The following is an 18,637-nucleotide window of genomic DNA, read 5'->3' as shown; positions in this document are numbered from 1 at the left end:
CTTTTTTTAATTTTTATTGAAGCCACTAACATAGTTTTACATATTTTTGTCATTTTAAAGTTATTTATTTATTCTTTAAATTGTGACTTTAAAGCAAACCACAATCAGCAAAGTTTGTTTTGTCATATTTTATTAAATAAAAATAAATGAAGGTGCATTCATTACAATTTAAATAAATTTAATTAGAAATTGAAATCAAAAAAATTAAGAGTTATAAATAGTAGAAAAATAAAATCGTTAAAAATCAAAGATAATATTTGTTAGATAGAAAAAGAAATAGTGAATTTGAAGAGAATACTTAAGAATTTCTACATAGTTTATTAAAGAATTTCAAAAGATATAAGCAGCTTACCTTTAGTGGAAAGTGGAAAATGACGACTAAAGAATAGGTAGAATTGTAGATTCTAAATGATGAAACATTTAATGCAACTGAGAAATTTAAAATTCCTCCATAAAAACTAATTAACATTGTTAGATTAAGTGAAAAACGTGATTTTTGTGAAGAAGTAGATGAAATTGAAAAAATGTATAAGTAATCATCATATTTCTCTCCTTAATTTTATCAAGAAATCTTAAATACGCCCTCTACAATTCCTTATCCAATGGAATAGGATTTGATAAATCGATTATTCATAGAAGGATTAGGATCCAACTTAAAAACTGGTATTAGCACATCTCCAAATGAAATTAAAGACAGAGAGCGTATTTATGGACATAATAGAAGAGAATAAGTTATTCCTGCTACATTTTGTTAGTTGCTATGGGATGCTTTGCAGGATTTAACATTAAGAATTCTTGTTGTAGCTGCTATTATATCTATTTCTGTCGAAGTAGGTACAGCTCCTGCTGATAAAAGAAGTATAGCTTGGGTTGAAGGATTTGCAATTTTAGTAGCAGTTATTGTGTGTTCAACAGTAGCAGCAGCTAACGACTACAAAAAAGAAAAGTAATTCTAGTAATTAAACAATGTTAGTTCTGAAAGTTTAACTGTTTAGATATTTCGTGATGGATCTGAAATAACTATTCATCGAGATAAAGTACTAACTGGAGACATTATAAAAATAAAAGGAGGCATGGAATTACCTGCAGATGGTATTTGCCTTTACTCAGTCGATATTAAATGTGATGAGTCTGTTATGACAGGAGAACCAGGTAAAATACTATAAATAATTATTATTATAAAGAATAAAAAATGTAAGAAGAATTAAGTATTTTTAAAAAATGCCACATTTAAACCAAGGTGCGCATAATTAATTAATTCTAAATAAATAGGTAGAATTGAAAAAGAGAAGTAATTCTTTATTCTTGTAAAAGCGATTAGAGTATTTAAATATACAATAACAAAATCTAATTAATTTTACTAAGAGGTTAGTTAGTTATTTATTAAGCTTTTGCCTCTATTTTAATTTATTTCATTTTACAATTTTATAATCAAAGTAATTTAAACCAGTAAAATAAGTGAATATTAAAATTTTACTTTTACCCATATATTAATTACATCAAATTAATCAAAAAATTTTTTTGTTAATTACTAAGTGCTTCTTTTCTTAAACTTAAATAAATTAAAAATTTCTAGATCCAGTTCATAAGTAGAGTGTCATTAAATGTATACAAAGAAGAGAAGAATACAATAGAATGAACTTAACAAAAGATATAAAGTAAATTATTAATTCTCCATATTATACAAATTTTCATTAGTAATCATGTTTCTTCATGTTATTCATTTTATTAATTTTAATTTAGAAATAGACATGAGATTCCTACTCCTATATTGATGAGTGGTACTAACGTAAAAAAATTATTAGCATGTATATAATATTCAGTTAAATTTTATAAATCTTAAATAGGTATTAGAAGGAGAAGGTTTAATGATAGCCATTGTGGTTGGTCCTCATTCTACTTCAGGAAAAATAGAAGAAATTCTTAAATCTTAAGACGAATCGAAAAGTCCTCTATAATAAAAACTTGAAACAATAGCTGATGACATCGGAAAGTTTGGGTTATATTCTGCTCTCCTTATTGTATTGATTCTGTTAATTAGATTTACAGTTGAGAGAATATAAGAAGATAGCTTTAGCTCAGATAATGTTATTGAAATGATTAATTTCCTTATTATAGGTGTTACTGTAGTTGTAGTTGCTATCCCTGAGGGTTTGCCTCTATCAGTTACTTTATCATTAGCGTTTTCTACTTCTAAAATGCTTAAAGATAAGAATCTTGTTAGAAAAATGTAGGCTTGTGAGACTATGGGAGGAGCAAACAACATTTGCTCTGATAAAACTGGTAAAATTTATACTTTCTGTTTATTATTGCATGCTAATTTAAATAATAATAATAATAATGTATAAAAAAGGTACTTTAACACAAAATATTATGTATGTTACAACACTGTGGAATTTCGGTAACAATTTTATTTAGCTAAATACTGATATGAAACTCTAATCCAACCTCTAAGAATATATACCTGCTGCTGCATAAGAAATTTTTATTTAAGCTACAGCAGTCAACTCTACAGCTTCTTTAGATCCTCCTTAAGGTGATGCTACAGAATAAGCTATGATAAAATTCTTGAAAAAATGCAATATCAATTACTTGCAAGAAAGATCGAAGTATCAAGAAATAGCTTACATCCCTTTTTCATCTTAAAGAAAAAGAATGTCTAAAATTATTATGTTTAATAACTCTCATAGAATGCTTATTAAAGGTGCTTCAGAAATTATAACTTCTTGTTGTAATCAACTATATAGATGGGATACAAACTAAATAGTCCCTATCGATACAACATTAAGAGACTCTATTTAAAAAGCTATTATTTAAATGGCAGAAAAAGGTTTGAGAACAATCGGTATTGCTTATAAATAGGTAAACAATTTAAGTCTAATTCATTTTTAAAAAAATATTTCCCTCCTTTTATTAATTTAGGTTTATCCCAACGATGATATCAATTCAAAGGACAATATGAACGTTAGAGAAATCGAAAAATCTAACTTAATATTAATAGGTGTTTTGGGTATTGAGGATGTTTTAAGGCCGGAAGTTCCTTTGGCTGTTGCTAAATGTATTTTATTTAACAAATAGTTTAATCAGATAATGAAATAATTAATAAAAAAGGTAAATAAGCAAAAATTCATGTGAGAATGGTGACAGGCGATAACAAAATTACTGCAAGAGCTATTGCTAATAAATGCGGTATTATTCAAGAAGAACTTGGGCTTGATTTAGTATTAGAAGGAAAGGAATTTATAAAATTAACTGGAGGAGTTGTTTGTTCTAAATGCAGGATTGCAGTTTGCCCTTGCCCTCGTGATAAAAGAACAGCTGATATAGCAAAAAAAGATTTAAGAATTGATACTGTAGCTAACTAAGAAGAGTTTAAAAAAATATATCCTCGTCTGGCAGTTATGGCAAGATCTGCCCCTGAAGACAAGTACACTTTAGTAGTTGGTTTGATGGAGAATGGTAATGTTGTAGCTGTTACTGGTGATGGCTCAAATGATGCACCTGCTTTAAAAAAAGCAGATGTCGGATTTGCTATGGTAAAAAAAAAGTTTCCTAATTTTAATTAAATATATTTTGAAAATAAAAGGGCAAGGCAGGAACTTAAGTTGCTAAAAATGCAGCTGACATTATCTTAACTGACGATAATTTTAGTTCTATCGTCTAAGCAGTCTTATGGGGAAGAAATATTTATGATAGCATTAGAAAATTCTTGCAATTTTAACTAACAGTTAATATAGTTGCTGTCTTCGTAACCTTAATTGGTGGCGCAGTCATAAAAGTAAGTTTATATAATCGAATAAATTAAATTTAAAAAATTATATTTTTGTAAAATAAATAGCAAGAATTACTTTAACCTATTTAAATGCTTTGGGTTAATCTTATTATGGATACATTTGCTTCATTAGCCTTAGCTACTGAACCTCCATAATAGAAACTACTCTTGCGCCCTCCTCATTCAAGAAATGATTATATTATCTCTAGGAAAATGCTAAAACATATTATTTTCTAGAGCATTTGGCAATTAGCTATTATATGTACGATTGCATTTGCAGGTGAATATTTTATTCCAGAATATAGTGACGATTTTGATACATCAACAAGACCTGAAGATATAGTATTTGTACAAAATTACAAATACAGTAATTCAGAAAAAACACTTGCTCATAGTGGTCGTTTACGTACTTACTCTGGTGATGCTGACGACTACAGTAAAAAGCTTGCATTAGAAAACTGTACACCATCAAGACATTTCACAGTTCTCTTTAATACATTTGTTTTACTTTAGTTTTTTAACTTTTTAAATGCAAGAAAAATTGATGATGAATTTAACATCTTTAGCAATATCCTCAGCAAGTAACTATTTATTTATCTATTTATATTTCTATTTATTAATTGAATTTAAAATTTAAGTTACTTTTATTTAAAAATAGCCCTCTTTTCTTTGTAATCTTGATCATAATTATAGTGTTTTAATTTATATTTGTTACTTGGGGCTTTAGAGCTCTCTATGTTTATAAATATGGACTCACTTGGTAATAATGGTTAATTTGTATTGGATTTGGAGTAAGCTGTAATTTTTGGGCAATTATTATAAAGCTTATTCCAGATAGACTATTTCCTTAGCTTGGTAATAAGGAAACTGTAATAGATATTAATAGGAAAGGTAGTGTCTTAAATTATAAAAGAGGTAAGTCTTTTGAATTAAAGGCTTCTAATTTTGGAGGTTAACGTATGTCACAGCAATTTACTAAATTTGGACCTCAAAATTAATCTGGAAGTAAAAATTACTAAAATTAATTTATAGAATAGGCTGGGCCTGTCGAGTGAGTAATAAACAAAAAAAATTTAAAGTATTTTTCCATCATAAAAATTCATATATATAAATTTATAAATGTAAATTAATTAGGAAATTATATATGTATGTAAATAAATAAATTTCTATTTTTGTAAGCTTAATGAACATAAATTGAAGATTTTAATTCTAAATTTATGTATGCAATTTTTAAGATTTATCTTTTGATTTATTTTACTTTTTCTATTTTTTAATTTAAAATTATGAAAATACTTTAATTTTCATTATTTTAATAAAAAATAATATCAAACTATCCTATTACACCAACCCTCATTTATTTATTCATTTTTTGTTCCAAAATCTTCATTGAAATTTTAAAAATAAAAAGGGTTTTTAAATTAGTAAAAATGGTAATTAAAAATACTCTCACAAATAAGGAAATAAATGTTCAAACAAATTTCAATTATTTTATTGATAAAAATTAATTTATTTTTATTTTCTCGACTCAATGTTTTTTTTTGCAATATTTTTCCATAAAATGCAAAATTCGACAAGTTTTGATTTTAAATCTGGGTATATTTATGGCATTTCTATCTACTAAAGAGGAGTTGGCACTTAAATAAGTGATTAGGGGCTTGTATTATATGATATAACTTTAATATCACTATATTCACTTATACCTCTATTTCTTGCAGGCACAATATCTCTTAAATTGCCTTTTTAAGCGTTTTAAGTATTTTACAGTAAGTTTTCTAACTCATTTGTTTGCTAGCTTTTGAGACGATTAAGTGATATTTTTAGCTAGTTTTAACTTACTAAGTTATTTTTTGTTAAGAGTCCTCTTTCAGTATTCTATCTGCTTAATTCTTCATCATCTGATTTATCTAAATTATATTTTAAGTTGCTTATATTTGGTGATTCCTCAGCTTGTTCTTCAAAATCACTGAAATTTCTTAGTCTTACTTATAATATATCACTACTCCCTAAGTTTTAAGATTATTTCTGAGGATTATTAGTGTTAATAGTATTATAAGACAAAGATTATTGCTCTTTTTAAATATGTTTTTATATATTTTATTTTTGTTCTTCTTCTTCGTTTTAACTATCTTCTTCACCATTTTGAGATTAAATATTACTAATATTAGTTTATTAAGTTATAAATGGAATTTTTGAAGATGACTTGTTGATATTTAATTGACTTCCTGTTATTGTATCTTAACTATTAAGCAAAGGATTTGATACCTTGTGTAAAGGCTTATTTATGCTACTTTGTCTTACATATTTATGTCTAATATTATTTTATTTATTGGAAACTTAGTAATTTTTTAAGTTTTCTAAATCATAATCATCTTTGTTTGTTTCTTCATCATTAGAAATAGGTAAAATTGTATTTTATATCTATTTATTACCAGCATTTTAAAAACTTATATTTTGTAATATTTAATTTGTTTATTGGTCATTTTTAAGCTGATCATCAAAAAGAAAATTAAAATAGCCATTAGAATTTCTATTTTCAAACAAATTGGTGCTTTCTTTCCTTGTCTTTTCATTTTATTCTTTTGACTTTATTTACCTATTTTTTAAGTAAATTTTTTATCTGTATTATAGAAAATCTAAAATTTTACTTAAAATATTCTTAGATCATAACTTGATTGCATTCCAAACACTCAGTTCTAAAGTTACAATTCTCTTAAAAAAAATCCTACCAACTATCTTTTTACTTATCAGTGAAAATATTTTTTTAATTTTTACTTTTTATAAAAATTTGAAATAGATCTTCAACATTTTGTTCAGATTAACAAATTAATCCCCAAGTGTTGCCACAAAATTAGCAATATTTCTTTAAATTTCTATCATAAATTCCACCTATTGTAAATAAATTATAAGCATTTTAAATTAAATAAAAAATATTCTTAACTAATAATAATTTACCAACTAAGCTACAAGCTTTACTATAATTTCTACTCCTATAAAGCCAATATCTTAAAATAGTTTTAACTGAATAAGGAATTTCCGTTGGGCGGTTTGGTTACACCATAGCTTCAAATTTACTAAAGCTATCTCTTCTTTCGCCTTCAAGTAATAAATCTTACTAATAAATGTCATATAAAATATCAAATTCGATATCACTTTAATCATCTTAATAGCTTTTTTGACTATTTAGTCTTTTTAAATCTTTTTTATTTTTATTAATCAATTTAGTTTCTTCATAATCTTCATTATTATCAATCAAAAAAGATTTCTTTTTTGTACCTTTTAGTTTTCTCATCAGCAAAAACTTTTTCATATTTCTTCTCTATTATAGTTTAACATCTATACTTTCCATTTATTCAATAATTTAATCTCTGTACCTTTTATAAATTAAGTGATACATAGATTAAATTAAATAATTTGTTGAAATAACTAATTTACTTTTTTTTGGTTTCCTTGTCTAAAATATTTTTAATATTATTTTTTAGCCATAATTTATTCGATAATATGAAATTTTTTCTGAAATGCTAATTTTCAAACTAAGTTTTTTCTAGATTTTAAGCCAGTTTTTTAAAAATACTTTTTTTTTCTATTTTTTTAAAAAAATAAAATTAAATTTAAACTTAGATTTTAAATTTATTCAATGCAGAAGCAATTTAATTTTTTACCTTTTTCCCTTTTTTTATAAATAAAAAATTCAAGTATTAAAATATTTAAATTAATTAAAATTACTTTTCTCTTTGGGTTAGAATTACATTCTTTTGATGAGCAAGCTCAATATTTTTTTCTATATCATCTTCCTATTATTCTTAATTTGAATTACTCTTTGGTTATTCATCATTAGTGTTATTTTAAGCTGGATTCTCTTATTTAACTTTGATTTTCCATATACCTAATATTCTTCCTAAGAATAAACACAATTAATGCACTACAAAGCACAAAGATACCCAAAGTAATATAATAGGTACAAGCATTCTATCTCCAAATATACCATAATTTGTAAAAGTTATTTCATATAAGCCAAGCACACATTACATCATGCCAATCAAAAATAGGGATGACACAAAATAATATTATGAAGAATAGCACCATTTATCTATATCTTTGAACTCTTATTCTTCTTCTCTTTCTTTTGATTCTTTTTCTTATTTTTAACTGCTGTTATTATTTTTATCTTGTTAATTATTCTTATCGTTATCGCTTTCACTTGTTGTTTGATCAGCTTTCCATACTTTTCTATGTAAAAAATAATTTAATTTTAATTTAAAATAAATGTCAAAAGCATTGATTTTTTAAATATTTATGGAGATTTAATATATAATAACTTATTTTCCATAAACAAAATATTTATTAATATTTAAGTTTTTATGTCTAAAATATCATTTATTTTTAATTAAGCATGAATAAAAAATTATAAATTGTTCTTTGAGCTAAACATATTTTAAAACGAAATATTGAGAATTTATTAGTAAGTTAAATTAATTTTGAATTTGATACCTTCTATTTTCGAATCTCTATTTGCACTTTGTTGCATAAGGAAGAAAGTCAATATCATGATATACAATCCAAAGATGGTAGTATACTATATCAATAGCTAAACGGAATGGTAATATTACAAGAGTATAAACAAAGTAAATAATATAGAACTGCTGTTAAATATTGTAATTATTTGCTAGATCAATTTAATTATAAAAAAGCCAAGATTCTAGAGTTGTAATAGGCTAATAAATAATATATAAAAATAAACTAATTCATTTTGAAATTATATGAGTAATTTTACCAAAAGTAAAGGACCTAGCATACCATTAAAAAACTCTCCATACCTTTCTATGCATTTAAAAGATTTAGTATCTATCTCTTCCTTTTATTTATGCTTATGCTTATGCTTTTAAATCTTTTCTTTTTACTTTTTAGCTTAATCATCTCTTTTAATTTCTTATTTTTAAATTCTTTCATACTACTTTTTATCTTTCTTATATTACAAGTTACTGGAGAAAATACTTTCGAATTCATCACAATCCCTTTCTTCATCAAAAGATTCCTCATTCCCATCAAACTTAAGCTGTTGATTAGCGATGTTATTTGATTCTTGTTGCAATTTTTTTTAAACAGTCACTTTCTATACTTCTTTTGGAATATTCTCAAATGAATTATCAAGAACAAAATTAGAATCAACACTCTCATCCAAATTTTCTGACAAGATGATGTTTGAATTACTTTCAGAAATTTAATCAAACTCTTTAAAAAGAAAAGAAATACTATTAATAAAAATAGATAAATAAATTAAATTGAAAATTACCCTGCCTATCTCCAATAGTAAAAGCATCTGAATTATCAAAGTTATCTTCACTTTGGTATTTTTCCCAAGCTCTTTTATTTAGATTTATTTTTAATTTAATTGATAGATTTTGAATAATTAATTTATTTCAATAATAATTTTAATTTTAAATTTTTTATAATAAACAATGAATAAATATTAATTAATTTTTACGAAACAAGAATGCCTTTTACTTGGCAGTAGGTCTCCCATATAAAGTCTTCTACTTCTTCAACTATCACATTAACATAAGTTCTTTCATACATTTAAATTCCTTGTTCTAAGAAAAAAGAAAGTAGAAAAGCCAAATAGTCATTAGCTCCTAATGTTGCCACATCTAGAATGTGATCCATAGCAAATGCAATAGGAGAAGATAATATGAATTTTTAAAAAAAAACAACTCCTAATCTTTCACAAACCATTCCTACAACTTTTAGAGTGCAAAGATAGTACCAAGTATTATTACCAAAATTATTAGAGAGAGACCAATAAATTATAATCTCCATTATCACTACAACACCCAAGTAAAAAAACATATATTTTGAAATTTCCCACATTCTTTTAAACCAAACATTACCATCAAAAGATACCTAACCTTATTTTTTATCGACTTTATTCTTGCTTTTAGGTACAATTAAATTTGCACATAGTATCATCATATATAATCCTATAACTAAGAGAGAGAGCCCAAATCTACCTTTTCTTAAATTTGGTAATCCTGGATCAGTAAGTGATAAATTAGTCATAGTATCGAAAATTGATAATTAGCAATTTCCTGCTTATGGATTGCAATTGTAAATGTTAAATGGGTATAACCACATCTACCCACCCATCAATAGAAGATTCAATGTTAATATCATAGCGACAGGAATCATTGGTAAGTATATACCAAATAATGCTCCTGGATAAAAGACTTTTAAGCACTATTTTATGTTTGTTTTAATTTTACTTTTTTACCTTTATTTTAATTTAAAAAAATTTTTTAATAAAGCTTAAAATAAAATAATAATAAACTTTTAATAGATAATTTGCAAACTTTTTAAAATAAAAATACTTTGAAAAATCCTGTCAGTGTCAGTCAATATTGACTGACATATAAATTTTATTAATTTATAGATAACAAAAAAGAAAAAAAAATTTATGAAACGAAAAAATATTTTTTAATTGCATCTAGTGAAATTTTATTAAATTAAATATTTATTAATTAGTTAATTTAATAATTCTACCTTCTGAATAAAAGATGATATCCGGCAAACACGCATACAGAAGTTAAGCTTACTGATCCACAAATCATATACATAAAGATATAGACCCAGATACTTAGAGCATAGTTTATTGTAAGCTCTGATTAATTCATACTATGAAAAGAGAAATCAAGCTAGTAATTAAAAGGTTCAACACCATTTGCTTAGTCGTTAGAAGGTTTAACAAAATTTTCAAACCATATTTTTCCAATAATTATTTACTTTACAGTGGGAGTAACCTATTAATTTAATTTCAAATAAACACATTAGGATCTATTAAAAAGATTAATATTAGTTTACCTAGTAATACCCAATTTAAAACACAATTTTAGTTGGTAATTAGCCATTAGGAATTACATTTAATGTTAAAACATTAGCTAAATAGTTTGAGTTGTAAGCTTAGTTATTTAGGTCATTCTAATCATAATAAATTGGTTGAGGAGTCATTTAAAATATAGTTGTTCTCACATTTTATTAAAGCCAAGTATTTGTGATAAAATTATAATTTAAATACTCATCAAGTACACAATCATACAATATGTGTGAACACTCATCGCTATGCGGAACATCACCAAATTTGAATTAATTTACAACTTTAACTTCAGAAGGATCTACTAAATTGCAATTATTCTAATTTTCAGTTATTTCATACAAAAAACCCATACTTCCAAAAGATCTACAATTACTGAAATAAGGAATATAAGGCATAAACATACCATTTAGAGACAGATAATATTAGCTCGGAGTTGTTGTTGAGGGATTACCTGTTAAATTAGTATTATTGATAGTAAAGTTGTTAAAATAATTTTGTTGATAGCTAAGTAGATAGTTATTGGCTTGACCTTACCTGTTGAGTGGTATAGAGTTTACAGGCACAGCAATTTATGATGAACTTATATAAAAAGCAAATGATACATTTTAATTATATACAGCTCTATTAGGTTATGACAAGCTAAGACTCACAGTGTTTAATAAATTTAATCTTATATTTAATTAGAAAATTTATTTTAATTATAATTCGAAATCTTAAATGTATTAAAACATATTTAAAGAATAAGTAACTTGTTATGTTTCTTAGATATATTTTCCAAGTTTTTTGTTATTTATTTATTTATATTTATCATATTTCAATTAAGCAAATCCAAATTAATTTCTACTTTTCTGTACTACTTATATATATCACAAAACACTTAAAAATGTAAAAATAAATATACCTTATACTTTAATACTGAGGATTATTTATTAAAGCTAGTATTGTTAGTTATTAATCTATCATAGAATACAAGCTAAATCTGTGAATATTAACGTTAAGAGCCATTTAATTTGTAAATGTTTATGGCAAGGCGAGACAACCTGCACTACAATCAGATACGCTTAATGTTTAATTCAACAATATGCAATACTAAAATTTTTATTAATAACTAAAAATTAATATAAAAAATAAAATTGAATTTACCTACCAATCCTGTCCATATGTTAGCTAAGTACCTTGCGTAGTATTATAATAAAACATTTATCTTATATCTATTGTTATATTAGCTATTGATTAGGCAGTCTAATATTTATTAAGAAATAGTCAATAATGAATTAAGTTAATTCAATATTTACAAAGTTAAAAATGATATTGCCAAGTTCTAACTAACTTTAACTGCTATTTATCTTAAAAAATAAAAAAAATAAAAATTAAAATTCTCTCATGATAAAACAATAAATACCTGGTCTTGTGTATATAAAGATATAGCTAAAGGATTCACAATAAATGGTGGATTAGTAAAAGTTGATGATGTTTGACATGATTATGCAGTTGATTATAAGTTTCTTTTTTTAATAGTTGATTACTAAAATGTATGCATGGTTGTATCATTATTTTAATTATAAAATTTAGCTAAATGGTCGAATGAGCAGTAAAGTTGCTGCTCTAAAAGTAATATTATAATTATTTAAATAACTAAATTGTGAAAACCTACCATTTTGCTAATATTTTAACAATTAATTTTTTCTAATAAAGACCCAATACAAATATATATTGCTCAATCTTTTCTATTTTAATTTTTTTTAAAAATTTTAACTTATCTTACAGATAATTTTTGATATAAAGGATCTAAATAGAAGCATATGAACAAATAATTCTTGTTATTTATAAAACAAATTTAATAAATAAATATCACTTTTTTGTAATTAAGATAAGTAACATATTTATTTATTTATTTTTTAAATTTAAGGATATAATTAATCTATTAATTTTTTATTTTTTTTAATTATTATTTCATTAATTATGAAATTATTTTATTATTATCAATATTAAATAAACTCGAAATTATTGTAGAAGTTTATTTTTTTGTAATTTTTTTACTAAAACTAAGATTTTTTCAAATCTTATGTAAATAAATAAATATTTGAGAAAGGTTAAACTATTTAAAATAATAGTTATATTCAATTTACAGTATTTGTAATCTAAATTTTTATTTTATTTTCTTTTTATATAAAATAAAGTTAAATTTACATATATTTTAGTGTAAGCTTTATTAGTCGGAAAAAATTATATTAAACAGTATTTAAAAAAATAGAAATATTGAATAGATTTTAAAACTAATAATTAATTTTTTTTAGTTATATAATTAATAATTCAAAAATTTTAATCTACTTATTCAAAATCATTATGATTATTTTGAATATCTAATAATAGATCTTAGAAACTCGTTTTTATGGCTTATCCTTCTTCTATGATGTATATAGCATCGAATTTACTTAATATTCTTGGATTATGAGTAATTAAAATTACTGTTTTGTTTTTTAGTCCATCTAAATACTTTTCTATCATGATTTCATTTTATTCATCTAAATTAGATGTAGCTTCATCAAAGCAAATTATTTGTTTATTTTAAAGTATAGCTCTAATTAAACTTATTTATTGCTTCTCGCCTTCAGAAATATTTTTTCCTCCTTCTTCAATTTTAAAGTTTAAGTTAGCCAATTTAGACTTTTATAAATCAAGCTATTAAAATATCTTAAATATCTACATATCAGAATACTTATCCAAAGGATCTACATTCTCTTTGACAGTACCACTGTAAAGGAATCCATGCTAAGGAATAATAGAAATTAAAGAAGAGAGATACTCATCTTTCATGAATTTAATATTCTCTCCATTTACATATATCTCTCCATCTTAGTAATCATATATCTTCAAAAGGCAATTTAAAATACTGCTTTTACCACTTCCTTTTATTTGTAAATACATAAATTACAATTAAGTTTTTATAAAAGTGATGTTAATTTACCTGTCTTTCCTATAATGCCATATTTTTTCCCTTTTTCTATTTGAAGTGATAATCCTTTCAATACAAATGGTGATTACTGTTAATCTTGTTAATTTTTGTCTTTATCAGACTATTAATCATATGCCATATATACTTCATGAAATTCAACAGCGAAATCATTCATAATCTTTCTTCTGAGTAGACTATTCTACAATAAAGATTTGCTTTCTTATTCTTTTGTTCTTTTTGAATCTTCATCTCCTTCATCAATGTATTGATTTATTCTCTCAAGACAGATAAATTCTTTTTCTGTTTCTGTTAAAGTTAGAATTAGATTTCTCAACAAATTTGTTATTTCAATGCTATATACTAAACAAAGTCCTAAAGTATTTGCATCAACTTGCAACAAAAAGGCATATTTCTAAAAGAAATCATAAAAAAAGACAGAAGCACAAGTATAAACTAAGAGAGAAAACGTAAGCAGAAGACTTAAAATTTATAATCTTATTGAAAACCAAATACCTAAAACCGATAAAAGTACATTAGTTGTGGAACAGTTTTTCATATGAATGAAAAACCTTTTGTTAAAAATTGCTTCTAAGTCAAAAGCTCTAATTATTTAAATGCCAAACGCTGATTCATTTATATGAGTTAGCATAGCAGAAGTATTGGCTGAATCTAATCTTTTAATTTCTCTGGATGATTATCTGTACTTCGCTTAAATAAAGTAATAAAAAATGAGTATAATTGCTATAATAACAAGTGTAAGTGGCATTTGACTAGCAATAACTAAAAAAGAACCTAGAATTGTAAAAAATATTTTTAGCAATATATTTAAGTTAAAAGATATTGAATAGTCAACAGCTGCAGTATCTCCAGCAAATCTTGAAATAATGGCTCCAATAGAGTGCTTCATAAAAAAACTAGCTTTTTAAAATAGAACTGTAGAAGTTAGCAAAAGAAAAATTGATTAACTAGAAATTAAGTTTCCATAAGCGAATGAAAATGCACGAAAAAGAGTCACAAACAAGTTAAAAACACTTAGTGCAATTAAGGTAATAATAAACTTATTTTCTGTATCTCCAAGCATGAAAACCTATGAACCATTAACGTAATCTTTAAGCCAGACATAATAATAATTTTAAGAGAATTACATTAATATCAAAGATAACATAATCATGAATATAAAAAACCATCCAATATTTTTAACATAAAGCCAAATAACTTTATTATCAATAAGTCCTTTTTCTCTTGGTTCTAACCTTAAATGTATTTCATCCTCTTCTGCTTTTTACTGATCATTTTAATTATTAGGCTAATTTTATAGCTCAAGCACATTGTTGTTGCTTTATATCTAAAAAAATAAATTCAATTTATGTAAATAATAAATTATTTTTTTTTATGTAAAAGTAAATAAATAATTTACCTAATTGATTATATTTTTACGAATTACAGTTGAATCAGATATTTTGACAATATTCAGATCTACATGTTCATTAAATTGAAGATCGATCTTTTACTAATTTTCCATAATGAATACTTCATTTTAGTCAGTAATATTTATTATATAGTCAGCGTATTAGTTGTATCTAATTGTGTTTGAAGATAATATAACTGTTTTATCTCTTAAAAGACTTCTTAAACCGAATTTAAATATGTGATCAGCGACGTCAATATCAACTGAGCTAAAAATATTGTCAAGCAGATAAATGTCCTTTTTGCTATATAAAGCTCTAGCTATACAAACTCTTTACTACTAGCCTCCACTTAGCTTACTTCCTTTTGAATATTATTAAAAAAAGCTCTTTAAAAAATTAAATAAAATATTAATTTACCATTTATTCCTACTTCGTATAAATCAAAATCTTCAAATTTAGAAATATCATCATGGAGACATGAAGCAAATATGCATGCCCTATAGTATTTCCTATCAAAGGGAGCATGGAAAAGTATATTTGAACGTAAACTTGAATCATAAAGCCATTAATTTTAAGAGACGTATGCTAAAGAACCTTAGACTTTCAAAGAGGAATTTAGTGATTCATCCAATTCAGTTACATTCATTTCAGAAAGAAATGTCTTCAACAAAGCTGTTTTTCCTGAAGCAGTGTTACCATTAACAATTATAAAAGCACCTTTGGGAATTTATAGGTTGTTAATCTTTAAGTTAAATTCTGAATCTAAATTGTCGTCTTCATAAAGATTCTTGTTAGATTCAACTTATTAATTTTTAAAAATGTTTTTTTGAGTTGACAATGGAGTCTTATTGACAATCGATTTAGGAGTAATATCTTAATCTTTATCTGATAATGCCGAGATTCTATTTTTCTTTATCATTCTTTATTCATTTTCGTTAAGCTATTTAATACTCTCAGAGAATGACTACTTGAAAGATTGCTTAGATTTGTTTGTTTATGGGGCTGAAACATTTTTTGAAGATCCAGGAATAACTTAATTTTTAATATTTCCTTGTTTATTTTACTAAATAGGAAGAACTTTGTCTTTCTTTTCTTCCTTATCATTAGATTCTTCTTTCAAATCTCCAGTTTCTTCTTTAATTTAAGGCCACTTCGAAGAAATATTTTTAACTTAAATAGCAAGCTAACTTGAATATTTATTCTAATATTTATATTGATTTGGTAACTAAAGGAAATCGTTAAAACGACTAAAGCTGGTTTTTGACATTATTAAACCACTTATAGTCCATGGTAAAGCATTCAGGGGTCCTATTAACATTTCAAATAAGTAAATAGCTGTAAATACGTTAATATTTTCAAAAGTTTTATTTTTATTGTAGTATAATATGAATGTGACTGCTGATATTGCTAAAGAAGAACTAGCCCAAAAAAATACACAAAAAGCATCCAAATATTTTTCATAGGAAATCTATCTAAACTCATGATTTCTTAAATCTAAGATTTTTTAGAAGAATATATTTTGCCAATTAAGCAGTTAAATTTATCTAATTCCATTAAGTATATCACGAGTCAGTCCTACTCTTTAGTCTTTATACTTGAGAATTTATTCAAATATACTGCCTATTCTCTTTGCAATATAAAAATTTATCATCATTAAAATGAAAGTAACAACAAAACCCACTATTACTGCTGACTATTTTATAAAATATTTTAATTTACTTATCTCAAAAAAACTATTAAATAAATTTTTTGTTATCAATTAACCATTTAAAATTGAATAAAAAGCTTCTAATTTTTTAAATATTATGAATTGAATGAAAAATTAAATGAAAATGTTAATATTGATAATCTTAGTCAGTAATTAATTATATATTGTTCATTAAGATTTACAAAATTAAGTCATTTATTTATTTTGTATTTTGTTTTAATAAATAAATTTTATTTACTTCCATTTTAAGATAGAGCAATGTAAGGCCTATAATGAGTTTTAATATTAGAGACCATGTTTCATGAAAACTTATTAAAAAGTTTATAATTGTATCTACATCGATTGTTATCAAGTTATTTAGGTTAGCATGTATTTAAGATTCTTGATTATCTTTGTCTTCACTATAAGATTAATACTTAGTATAAGCTTTTTTCAGTAGAGCATGTGCATAAATGTTGGCTTAAAGATACTGCTTTAGTTAAGTAGAAAGCTTTTTTATCTAGTATGAATATTAAGAATCACAAATTGTAAAAAGTAAAAAACTTAGGGCTAAAAGAGCGCCATTTATGTAAATTTATCTCCTTAGGAATTAAGATTAACTATCCGCTTGAGAGGTATTTTAATTGCTCTTATATTCCTTGAGGCTTGATTATAGAGAATCTAAAAACCATGGAGCTGCAAATAAAAAAAATACAGTTATAAGTTTGAATAATCCTGCTAATATAAAGACTCCTAAATAATTTTGAGTTAGCATTCTGAAAAGAGACTAATGCGCTTCATCACTTAATCTCTTAGACTCATCATCATTCAACTAAGTAAGCCTTTCAAATGCTTTACTTGTAATGTCTTACTAGTTTTCAGGCAAGAGATCTGAGACTATATAATTGTAGAGATCTTAATTTTTTATTTAGTATTCTTATTGGCTGCTGTCTTGCTGATACTTTCCTTCAATACCTTCAACTTAGTTTTTATTAATACTTCCTTCTTAAATGCTTAATTAATTAGATTAATTTTGAGCTACTTATGACATATCTTTTAGTTAAGCATAAGAATATTCTTTATCGCCATCGCTGTACTTTTATATTTTATCAACTAAAGGAGAAATCTCAGTAAAAAATATATTGTAGCTATTTAAAGCATATTATTCACTCATTTTATATTTTATTCTTTGTTTTCTACTAATTCTGATAAATGCGAAAAAATAAAAGATATTTTTGAATTAAGTAATTCATAAAAATAAATATCAAAACCAAAAAATGATAAAATTTATTCTGATATATAAATAGGTAAAGTATGATCTTAGCAGAAAAAAATGAATGAATTAAAAAAATAAATTAGTAAAAAATTTGCAAATAGCAATTTCGTAATTCATACAATTATAGTTTAAAAAATTTTTCTTATTTTACTAAGCATTTTAGATTTTAAAATTACAAAAAATCTTAAATGAAAATTTGGATGAATGAATGGATTATTTTTTTAGAAAATGTTAATATTAAAAGTCTATGATGAGCGTGCACTTATTTTATTTTCATCAAATAAGTTAATTTGAAAATTTTATTTTTAAAATAAAGTTTTAATAAAAAAATCCTACTTAACTTTTGATTGTTTCCAAATTCTTGTTTATTAGTGAAATCAAATATCAATCAAATAGACAAACAAGTCATGAGTTAATTTTAATGATTCTAAAAATAAATAAAAAATTTATAATCAAAGTTGTAACTTTAAAAATTATGTTTTGCCATTATAATCAAAGATTAATTTTTCATTACTATTTAGAAACATCTTAAAAATGAATTTAATTCTAAAAAATATAAAAAATAACTACCATACATACCTCTTATTTTAAAATTAATGAAGAATATGATTATTGTAAAAAAATAAACAAACTAAAATAAATAATTTAGTTCATCAAGAATTTTATCAAAAT

General features: G+C 24.2%; 3 protein-coding genes across 3 annotated transcripts; 1 reads left to right on the top strand and 2 right to left on the bottom strand. All coding sequences in view use genetic code 6, as the record gives it.

The window, feature by feature from the left end:
• Positions 1–371: 371 nt before the first annotated feature.
• TTHERM_00522460 (calcium-translocating P-type ATPase, PMCA-type protein) lies at positions 372–4,827 on the top strand (the record flags this gene model as incomplete). Its single annotated transcript, XM_001014424.2, has 10 exons — positions 372–1,152; positions 1,577–1,658; positions 1,744–1,789; positions 1,848–2,283; positions 2,354–2,862; positions 2,923–3,058; positions 3,112–3,536; positions 3,587–3,778; positions 3,839–4,353; positions 4,431–4,827. The coding sequence occupies 10 exons, from the start codon at positions 372–374 to the stop codon at positions 4,825–4,827; spliced, it is 3,519 nt and encodes a 1,172-aa protein (XP_001014424.2).
• A 424-nt stretch (positions 4,828–5,251) lies between these two features.
• Positions 5,252–12,294, bottom strand: TTHERM_00522450 (transmembrane protein, putative; the record flags this gene model as incomplete). The annotated part of the gene is made up of 16 exons (XM_001014423.2): positions 5,252–6,365; positions 6,418–6,658; positions 6,725–7,143; positions 7,205–7,352; positions 7,432–7,439; positions 7,496–7,999; positions 8,261–8,484; positions 8,544–9,001; positions 9,063–9,133; positions 9,255–10,037; positions 10,307–10,563; positions 10,625–11,306; positions 11,539–11,726; positions 11,781–11,879; positions 11,933–11,983; positions 12,040–12,294. The coding sequence occupies 16 exons, from the start codon at positions 12,292–12,294 to the stop codon at positions 5,252–5,254; spliced, it is 5,502 nt and encodes a 1,833-aa protein (XP_001014423.2).
• A 656-nt stretch (positions 12,295–12,950) lies between these two features.
• On the bottom strand, positions 12,951–17,863 carry TTHERM_00522440 (ABC transporter family protein; the record flags this gene model as incomplete). Its single annotated transcript, XM_001014422.2, has 5 exons — positions 12,951–13,546; positions 13,606–14,938; positions 15,011–15,363; positions 15,420–16,695; positions 16,949–17,863. The coding sequence occupies 5 exons, from the start codon at positions 17,861–17,863 to the stop codon at positions 12,951–12,953; spliced, it is 4,473 nt and encodes a 1,490-aa protein (XP_001014422.2).
• Positions 17,864–18,637: the final 774 nt, after the last annotated feature.

Source organism: Tetrahymena thermophila (genome assembly GCF_000189635.1).
Source record: "Tetrahymena thermophila SB210 genomic scaffold scf_8254664, whole genome shotgun sequence".
Classification (NCBI taxonomy): domain Eukaryota; phylum Ciliophora; class Oligohymenophorea; order Hymenostomatida; family Tetrahymenidae; genus Tetrahymena; species Tetrahymena thermophila.
The sequence above is the reverse complement of the archived record's forward strand: the minus strand, read 5'-3'. Positions and strand labels throughout refer to the sequence as shown.